General features: G+C 35.6%; 1 protein-coding gene across 2 annotated transcripts; it reads left to right on the top strand.

Moving 5' to 3' along the window:
- Window positions 1-4938: 4938 nt before the first annotated feature.
- On the top strand, window positions 4939-9262 carry LOC133518334 (solute carrier family 22 member 4-like). Of its 2 annotated transcripts, none has more exons than XM_061852006.1 (6): window positions 4939-5246; window positions 6600-6828; window positions 7141-7396; window positions 7833-8279; window positions 8520-8701; window positions 9008-9262. In XM_061852006.1, exons 1-6 carry the CDS (start codon window positions 5089-5091, stop codon window positions 9212-9214), a joined length of 1479 nt encoding a protein of 492 aa, XP_061707990.1. In that variant the 5' UTR covers window positions 4939-5088; the 3' UTR covers window positions 9215-9262. The 2 variants fall into 2 exon arrangements, with proteins under 2 accessions (XP_061707990.1, XP_061707988.1); XM_061852004.1 differs by having other exon boundaries at window positions 7833-8282.
- The last annotated feature ends 1485 nt before the right edge of the window (window positions 9263-10747 follow it).

Raw genomic sequence — 10747 nt, 5'->3', positions numbered from 1 at the left:
GACAGACAGACAGACAGACAGACAGACAGACAGACAGACGGACATGGCGAAACTATAAGGGTTCCGTTTTATGCCATTTGGCTACGGAACCCTAAAAACAGTCAAGTAGCCAATTCTATGCGTCAACTTTACATAAGTATATTTACACAAATAAGTTAATTCACATGACGGTACAAAGGGGTTTTTTACTGAAAAATGGCATTAATAAAGTCCGGGGCTTTTCGGACAAGCTAAAACTTGTAGCTACCACCACTAGAAAAAACAAAAACTGAATTAATATAGGACCACAGAATGACTCAAATCGAACTACGGGGCTCGGAGTAAACGGTGAACATACATTAAAAAAAATAGCCACAACCCAATATAGAAACTCCTTATTGGATTTGAAGTTCTCGGTCCTGCCTGTGATGTCAAAAATTTACGAAAGAATTATTTACAATCGACTAGATGAACACTTAAAACAAAATAACTTTATAACCCAAAATCAATACGGTTTTAGAAAGCAAGCCAATACATTATCAGCGACAATTGATCTTATTACTAAAATCAAAACCAGCATTGATCAAAAACAGTTTTGTTTGGGAATTTTCATAGATTTAAAAAAAGCGTTCGACACGGTTAATCACGCACTGCTCCTACAAAAACTTGAGAACCTAGGTATCACAGGATCGGCCTATGATTTATTAAAATCCTATTTGAATGGACGATTCCAAACTGTAAAAATTGGCAAACACGCTAGTAACCCCTTGGAAATCAAATGCGGCATTCCTCAAGGTTCCATATTAGGCCCACTCCTGTTTCTAATTTATGTAAATAACGTGTGTAATATAGGACTCACTGGAGATACTACATTATACGCAGACGATACCTGTATTTTTTACTTTGGCACTGACCTCCTGCAACTCACACGGAAGGCTCAACTCGACTTGGACAAATTTCATACTTGGTGTCAGCACAATCAATTAACTATTAACATCAAAAAAACTTCCTTTATGATATTTGCCGCAAAAAATAAAACAATCCCCCAACTTCCGCTCTTAACCATCAATAACGAAATAGTTCATCATTCCCATCATGAAAAATACCTTGATTCAATTCAATTCAATTCAAATATACTTTATTCATGTAGGCCTAGCAACAAGCACTTATGAATAGTAAGACAGTATTACATATAATTATCTTAATCTAATTATCAGAGCAATTTATTGATGTTGTAAATATTATTCCATATATAATACTAATGAATATAATTCATAGATCAAATTTAATACTAAAACTTTCACAAAATACAGTCATACAAAAAAAATGTATAAAAAATACTTGTCTAGATTGTTTCTAGAATAAGCAATAGTACTTGGCCTCCACCTAGATGATAAATTAAACTGGAAGGAACACATTGAACACGTAAGATCTAAATTAACTTCCTTAACTGGTGCACTTCGTAAAATTGCTGGATGTGTCCCTCTTAAAGTACGTATGACTGTATACAACTCTTTAGTAAAATGTAATTTAGAATATCTAGTCGAAATATGGGGTTGTGCTGCCAAAACCAACTTAATAAGTTTACAAAGGTCACAAAACAAGTTAATAAAATCCTTATTCAAGTATAACTACCTTATGAATACCAAAACACTTTACAAAAAAACCAAACTATTCAATATAAAACAACTATACACTTATACTACTTGTATCTTAATTCAAAAAATCCTAACAAATAAAATACATACAAACATTACATTAACAAAACGAAATTTTAGACATTGCCTGAGAAATACAGACAAAATTAAATTATTTAAGCACAGAACAGGATACGGCAAAAGAAACATCATGTCCGAGGGAGCACAGATGTACAATAACTTACCTAGTGAAGTGAAAAATTGTAAGTCATTAAAAATGTTTAAAACCAAGTTGAAGAAATATATCAGTGATAATGTATATTAAGTATCATCGACTAGCTGGATGTGATTGTAAACCACGTATGAAATTGTTTATAGTTTAAGCTCATTGTAAGTGAACTTTTGTTCTTTATGAGTAATAAAAAATCTTTAAACCCAAGTCGGTTACAAAGGAGACTTTAGGTACCCATTGCCGAAGGATGTCTGTTTGTTCCTCGTAGGTTTAGATTTTGAAAGGCAAGGCATAAGTCAAGTTAGGATTAATTTATAGTACTAATATAATATGTTCAAATAAATCTTCACTAATCTAAATTCCGCCTAATTTTCAATTTCTCTATGCAAAAAAAAACACCACATACATGTTTCTGGTTAACCATAGAAACTATAAATTTCCCTGCACAATTACATACAGACCGACATCTGGAATTTTTCTAAGGCGAGGGGACGTCACTAGGGGATGAAATTGTTGGCATTATTGTTTATGATTGCTTTAATGATAAATGAATGCATGTTATTGCATTTTATATGAATAAACACGGTTCCGGGTTTAGGCAAATCTTTTAAATATTGGTTAAGAATTGCAAAGTAATATTGAAGTCCAGAATGCGTTGCTGTGTTCTAGTGGTTTAAATATGATGATGATCAATAATATTAAGGGCCTGTTTCACAATGTCCAAGTAAAGTATTGGATAGCTAATTAACTGCCAGATAAAACTTCCTGCAAAACTTAGCACTTTATCTACCAGTTAAGCTTATTTGAAGATTGTGAAACGCCAACGATGACTTTATTCATCAGATAAGTGGCAAGTAGCTTAATTAGGACTTTACATGTCCAACGTAAGATTAACGAAGAGTCAGTTAAATTGTATATAAAAATAGTCATACGATAAACTCCTGAATACTACGTAAATAAAATAAATTAATAAATATTATAGGGACATTCTTACACAAATTGACTAAGTCCCATGGTAAGCTCAAGAAGGCTTGTGTTCCGACACCGATATAAGTATATAATCTATATGCACCATTTATCCTTACACTTCGTCACTTCGTACGAAGTGCAAAAAGACCTTAGCAAACTCGGCGCCGTTGACTGGACAGTAACGGCTTTGGACAGAGAAGCATGGCGGTCTTTGGTGTCAGAGGCCGAGATCCACTTCGGGTCGCTACGCCACAGCAGTAAGTATATTATCCTTTTCTTTTTCGCCGCCATGTCAATGAAATGTCATCAACGCACGTCAAACATTGGTAGTATACATCTGACCAAAACCTCGACTTGATATGGAGTCGTGGCGTGTGGGGCACGAAATGTTCTGACTTTATATCAAGTCAATGGCGGCGAAAAGGTTAAGCGACCTGGAGACACGGGACAAAACATGTACAGTCAGTTGCAGAGAGAGGTGACCCCCCCCCCCTGCATAAAATCAGTCTATGCAGGGGGGTCACTTCTCTCTGCATCTGACTGTACACGTCGGCGGAATATCTTAAGATCATGCAGATGGTAATGTTTCTGTGTAATGTTTTGATGATTCTAGTCACATTAAGCCAATACCAGTAGATAGGTATAGGATAGGTTCGTTAGATTGTTCAGATGCCCGGGCAAAACTGTCAAGAAATAGTAGCTACGCGTTGCGGGGCTCCGTCGACACAGGGAACGAGACAAAGATTTTCACGTTTCACGATATGCCTAGAAATTTCACGTTCTGCCTAATCTTACGATCGGCCGCTGTGCCGACATACACAACACAAATCCACCTAGAGCTATTCAAATTTCACAACTGGTAACGGTTTTCAACTGGTTTTGACACGACCTTGATGATTGTTCCGGTGATTGGAGCGCATCTGACGCACGACTATCACTTACTTCATTTCGGTTGCATCAATTGCTGTGGGCGATCTTCAAGGCATCATAGGTTGTATTGTATACCTATACATAGACTGCTAGTTCGCCCCATGGATCAATCGAATGCACCTCGTTGCACCAGCAAATGATCGAAAAACACGTGTAATTTATTGCAAGCTCTGTAGAACGCTCAATGACACATTTAAGGAAAGAAAGAAAAATGCTTTATTGCCACAAAAACAAGTACAGAAAAATAACCTAACTTAATTTAAATTAACTATTCTAATAATATCTTGTTTATTTTATTTAGTTTTTATCTTGCTGATTATTTTTAAATCGTAAATTAAAAATACACATTTATAAAAATATTATAAATGTGTAAACCGAGCCCTTTCATTTGATACCAAACTCGACGATACTATCTTGGAAATAAAATTACCAGAATAGCAAGACCCCTCACAAATAGCTTTTTGGTCTTCTAGGTTCTTCTAGCTCTATAACCCCTTGTTGGAGCCTGCTCATAATTTAATGACTAAAATATAATGTCCTTAACTACAGGTTTACCCAATTTCATTTAATTTTAAACAAATTTACTTAAGTTATTATCCATCAAACTATCCTCTGATAGTTCGGCTTAAAAACATCGAAATGCCGTGCCCTTACTGGCCCTTGGCCAGCCGTGTGTACCAAGTCGAATGTAAAAACTATACTTCGCTTCGTTAGCTCGTTCGAAAATATAATAAATAAATATTCGTAATCGACATAAAATTGAATGCACTTGCCGTAATCGGAACCCATGGAGTTACTTTATTTTTATATTCCTAATGAATATTATTTCAATGCAATTATATTGTTATTTTAAAGACAATACGAGTGACTCAATTTACACAATTCATACGTCATATTTTAAGGCAACTGTTCAAACATATTTATATTATTATCTACGAGAAAGGTTGTTTCTAGTACACCTACGTTTATTTTATTCGTTCATATATTGTTGTGCACAACCCAAACACGCATATTAGTATAATAAATAATAATATAATATTGTATAAACTAAAGTCACTGTCCGCAATGACCACAACTACTCTGACAAACGTATATTACGACTGACAAGAAGGAAAGTCACTATTATCACTTTGCTATTTTTAAATGTTATGGTTTACAGCTATAGTACCTATTCCCTATAATACCTCCTCCCAAAGTAAATGTCCCTTAAAGTCTCAGAGTCATTTTCGCAATTTTGAATTTGAAACCTTCTTTCATTATAGTTCTAAATTCGACTTGATTTTGTCCTTTTTAAAGTATCGGAACTTAGAAGGTTAAAGTGCTTACATACATTTACACACAATGTGTAAGAAAAAAATTAACCTGGATCGGATACTAGTGGAAGAAGTGGGGTGGGGAAAGTTTCAGATCAAAGTGTTGGTGCTGTGTACTCTTGTGTCAACGATGGCTGGACTACAGACATATTCCTACTTGTTCACACTAACAAGGTCCAGGACTAGGTAAGTGGACTAGTGAGTCATGCATATCCCTACAAATATAAATACAAAAGTAACTAGGAGAAGAAGTGGGGTATAGAAGGCTTCAGCTAAAAGTGTTGGTGCTATCTTGTCTGAACGATGGCTGGACTGCACACGTATTTCTACTTGTTAACACTAACGAAGTCCAGGACGAGGTAAGAGGACTAGTGAGTCATGCACATCCCTACAAATATAAACAAAATAGTAACGCAAAGAAGTGGGTTGGGGAAGGTTTCAGCTAAAAGTGTTGGTGCTATCTTGTCTCAACGATGGCTGGACTGCAGACGTATTCCTACTTGTTAACACTAACGAAGTCCAGGACAAGGTAAATGGACTAGTGACACTAGTAAGTCATGCACATCCCTGCAAATATAAATGCAAAAGTAATTAGGAGAAAAAGTGGGGTGGGGAAGGTTTCAACTAAAAGGGTTGGTGTTATCTTCTCTTGTCTCAACGATGGCTGGACTGCAGACGTATTGGCTACTTGTTTACACGAACAAAGTCTAGATCGTTATTTGTTTACAAGGTGGCAAAGTTGCTGTTTAATTTCTTCTGCTAATATTGATACCCGAGCAAGCGCTACATTCCAAATTGAAAGTGGTTTTTTGAGCGTTGATAGGATTTCAACGGGGGTTAAACAAACTTTGCTACCAAGTGAAACACAATATTTTTCACCACACCGATGCGAGAGCAATACTAATTGTAAAACATTAGAAATTAAATCCTAATGAACACTATTAAATATTTGAAGGTTGCACTAACACTTTATGAGATTTGTGCCTGAGTGAAATAATTACAAATCAATTCAATTCAAAATCGTCACTTAAAACAGCTACATGAGACGATAACTCAAAATTTGCACAAATTACTTTGCCACTCTTGTGGATGAAATGCAATTTTCTCATTAGTTTTTTAATTAATAAAGAGTGTCTTTACAGCATTGGCGTGGTGAAAAGTAACTTATTTCTTATTTCCTGAGGTACTATAACCCTTTGTGAGTATTGGTCGCCTTTACAATGGTATCTTTTAATTCTAGTCCTTTTCTCCCTCCTCTAATTTGTGTACCTACTTACTTAACTTTTTTCTGGCTTGCCTTTTGGTACATAGAAAATAAAGTACAATTTAATGTTAAGCTTTTGGAATCTCTTAAATCTTGCAATACAATATGCACAATTATGTAGACCTTCAGAGATTGTTGAAACTTGAGGTGAGCAATATTTTGTAGTTATAAATCAGTTAATTTTATTCCAAAGCGTTCACGGATAAGTTTACCAAAGACTACAAAAAATCATAAATGGTCATAATTAATCTATTAAATAATGTGAATAATTCCAGATGCTTGATTCCCGAATGTGAGGATATCCTGGCCCCAGACGTGTTTTCTCCTACATGGATCCTGGAAGCGGTGCCAAGATCTGGCGACTCCTTCGATAATTGCCATCGTTTTTCAACAATAAACATGTCACAATATTCTGTATCGTGCTCGGAAACCTGGTTTGACAAGAAATCGTTGGTTCAATGCCAGGAGTATGTTTATGAGCATAAAAACTCTGCTTATTTTGAGGTAACTAACTTTTAAATACCTAAAATAACGATGAACTCCATAACATATGAGAACTTCAAATTCCACCATACGCTTGATTGCTATCGCTGTGATAAGTCATCATTATTCTTTTGAGTATTTTATGTTGAGTCAGCCTTCCTGACACTTTTGCACCATGATTATCATCTACTCATATATTACATCCTGAAATAATTTGGTGCTCTTAGTTCAGGTGATAGATGAACGTCTTTTGCCACGCTTTTTCTTATAAAAAAAATGTGATGTAGATTCGATGTAGGTAGGTAGTGGAAATAATACAACCTTTGATTACAGTTCAATCTAGCCTGCGATGATTTTCGGCCATATCTAGTCGGGTCAGCCAGAATTTTGGGCATGATGATCTCCTTACCTATAAAAGGGTTTGTGGCTGACCGTTGGGGTCGGCGACTGGCACTTGCTCTGACTGCCTTCAACTTGGCCTGGACTGGAACATTAACATGTGTTGCGGGCTCTTATACCAGCTACACCATGTTATCTTTTATAGAATATCTTCTAGGATCGTGTTCTTTTTCATGTGCTTATATTTTAGGTTGGTTTTGGTTATTCTTTAGTGTGATATTTTTTGATTTCCAATCATTCAATATACAGTTAGGTTCAAAACTGTCCCATTAGTAGCATCTTAGTAGAATATGGAGTAGTTGTCGATGAGTTTGTAATAATTACAAAAAATGTTACATGAGAGTTTTAAGGAGTACTGTTATATATTAATCATGTAATCTACTAAGATGCTACTATTGGGACAGTTTTGAACCTAACTATAGATAGGTACTCAAATATCTTTACAGCTCTGGAATATGTGCGACCTAAACATCGAGTAGTAACTGGTGTCATTATAAGCACTTGTGCCGCTGTGGGAGAAATAATTTTGGGTCTGATAGCGTGGACAGAACCTTATTGGAGACATCTGATTCTTATGATCTACGTACCTCAACTAATATTTATAATTTACTTTTGGATTGCGCCAGAATCTATTCGCTGGTTGGTGAGCAAAGGACGCTATGATGAAACATTGGCAATTTTAAAAAAAGCATCTGAAATGAACGGGACTTCTATATCAGAAAATACTTTGAAAGCATTTTTGGAGACAAAAAAAGACATTCTTGAAAAGAAAGAAAAACATTCTTTAGAACCTTGGCTGGTGTGTCTAGTCTTCAAACATAAGCCGATATTACTGCGTTGTTTAGTAACGCCAATGTGGTGGATTACAGCTACTTTAATGTACTTTGGCCTAACGATTTCTGCTGTGGGGATATCCGGAAACAAATATCTGAATTTTATAGCATCGGTTGGTATCGAGATTCCAGGTTACTGGCTGTCTGTGTTGCTAATGGATAGAATTGGCAGAAGAGCTTTAGTAATGACAGGATTTTGGATAAGTGGAGCTTGTCAAATAGCGTTCATATTTACATCCGGTAGTAAGTCACTCTTTTATTTTTATGTTTGTGTGACTTTATTTTATTGATTATTTTTAAAAGTTTGCGTCACGTTGATAATGTTACAATTAAAACATAACATTGTGCTCTCTACTCTACTGATAGCAAAATTTCAACGTCTACGTTTGATTTTTTTAAATTCTAAGTATTCTTTTAATTTTACGATTATGATGTTTATCGTACCGCCATTCAATGATTCTTTACTTTGTCATTTTCCAGGATATTACTTGCTGTCCTTATCAGTTTACTTGATCGGCAAGATGTGTATCTCGTGCGTCATGACTTCACTCTACGTGTACACCGCCGAGATGTATCCAACGCGGTATCGGGTCAGCTTTCTTGCTTACTCCTCCCTGATGGGAAAATTTGGAAGCATCGTGGCGCCGCTGATGCCTGGTTTAGTGTGTATCTCATTATGATTTTGCGATAGAGCAATAATTGCGTTGACCGCATTTATGGTCAACCTATATGTAGATATTAGCACTTGTCATCGTCATTCACATTTATTATACATGGTAAATTGGGTTATTCCTAGTTATTTCTCGTCACATGACTTTCATGTCTCCGCATTTTATACCCAACCATGCTAAGCGACCTGCCTTTATTTTATTTTTTTGCAACATTTTGGCTTCCCCTTACTCTTAAGTTTTCTTTCTTAAAAGTATAAGACATCTATGTATTCAAGTTTAGATGAAATATATTTCCAGGGTGCCCAAACGTGGGAGCATCTCCCATTCCTGATATTTGGCGTTATGGCGCTGGTCTCCGGGCTATTGGTGCTCCTGGCGCCGGAGACCCTGGGCGCCACTCTGCCCGACACCATGGAACAGGCATCCCAGCTTGGGAAGGATTCGACTGTCCTACGGGGCTTGAGGACTCTTGTATTTAGGAGTAAAGCATATTCGATTAGTTGAGGCAGCGTTTCTAGCGTTTCTATTTCTTCCAATAACCTTCCATGAGTGAAAGAGAAAAATAAAATTTTCATACGCTTTTGTTCAACTTCCTTAGTTTGTCTACAATTACCTACTCTTACTTTTCCCAATTGTTCCTGACTTATTTTTTTTTTTTATGGTTATACCCTAAATTTAATGATCTAGGAAAGTTTCCTGAAATATTTACTTGTCCCGAAGCTCTAAGAGCGTTTTAATATTGTCTAATCCGACATTGGATATCGGATAAGACTACAAGAAACCAAAAAGTGCCTTTTTTATTTTATTACACTGATTGTTTGCATTTCACAGAAAAGCGTTAAGTAATGCGCAAAATAAAAGGATTTTATTACATATATACAAAAAGTTTCAAAAAAAGCAATTTTCACTTTAAAAAAATCGAAAATATCTCATATTTTTGTATGGGGAATCCAAATGCTCAGTTTCCAAAATGAAAATTTTCTCAATTTCCTATGAAATTTACAAGAACTTTTCAAACTTTTTTTAAACGTTCAACAACTTTGCACATTTGTATATGTACTGTATATGTACTTGATGCCATAGGGCATTTTCTAACACCAGTTTTTCTCCAACATCGGATTGGACAAAGTGAATACGTTCAAGCCGGTCATGTTTAGAGGAAACATTACTGCAACAACGTACACAGATGATAAAGGATGGTCGCCAGTCAATTTCCGCACTGCTATAAATCCACAGGACTCGGAAATAAACTGTCGTAGAATTATTGTGTGCACAAGGAAATAATGTAGTTTTTCACTGCCTTGTGACATCGTAGTTGAGTTCGCTTTTTGCGGTCAGTTAATGTGACTGGATGATTAGGTATTATGTAATAGTACAATACTATAGAGGCCGGGAAACGATCGAGGGCTTGTAGGACTTGCAGGCCAAATACATAGATATAGTGTGATACGCGGCCGGTAACCCCGTATCTTGTCGAGATTTTTACAGTGCTTTTCTCAAACTTGCAATGAATTTGTTTGTAGTTTTATTTGTAGGTTTATACAGTTAAAAACAAATTACAATCTATTACTATTTGATAGTTGAATGATAAGACGTTGTGTCGCAATTTGACGTTTAAAAACAAGAGAAGGTTTCCCTTACAGGCCTAGGTGTGTAAGGCTGTATATGAAATGCCTTTACATGTTATCTATACGTAGTATTTCCGGACCTAATTTGAAGTAAGTCATGTCCACACTTTATTGCAAGTTTGAGTAATTCACCTTCAAAACACCTTCCGTTGGATGCCGTTGAATTATCTATTTTACTTACAAGCCAATTCGAGTTTTAGTTATTCGATCTATTTCCGTTGTGATAGTGATCTGTTAGTGTGAAAAGGGACATTTCTTCAACCAATAACGTCACGTATCATATTGGAATTAGATCGAATAAATAAAACTTGAATTAACTTGTATTGATTTATGTGGTCATTAAAAATTATGTCAAAAATATTTAAGTTAATTCCAGATTATAAAGAATAAGTTTTTTATAATCACTTTT

This window comes from Cydia pomonella, chromosome 5 (assembly GCF_033807575.1).
Source record: "Cydia pomonella isolate Wapato2018A chromosome 5, ilCydPomo1, whole genome shotgun sequence".
Lineage (NCBI taxonomy): Eukaryota > Metazoa > Arthropoda > Insecta > Lepidoptera > Tortricidae > Cydia > Cydia pomonella.
Note: the sequence above shows the minus strand (reverse complement) of the source record. Positions and strands in the feature narration are given on the sequence as shown.

Bases quoted from the DNA above. Each gene is read 5' to 3' on its own strand.
- LOC133518334 (XM_061852004.1), top strand. From the start codon at position 5,089: ATGTGTAAGAAAAAAATTAACCTGGATCGGATACTAGTGGAAGAAGTG. The intron at 5,247-6,599 runs GTAAGTGGACTA...GAATAATTCCAG, and splicing joins CTAACAAGGTCCAGGACTAG to ATGCTTGATTCCCGAATGTG. The intron at 8,283-8,519 runs GTAAGTCACTCT...GTCATTTTCCAG, and splicing joins GTTCATATTTACATCCGGTA to GATATTACTTGCTGTCCTTA.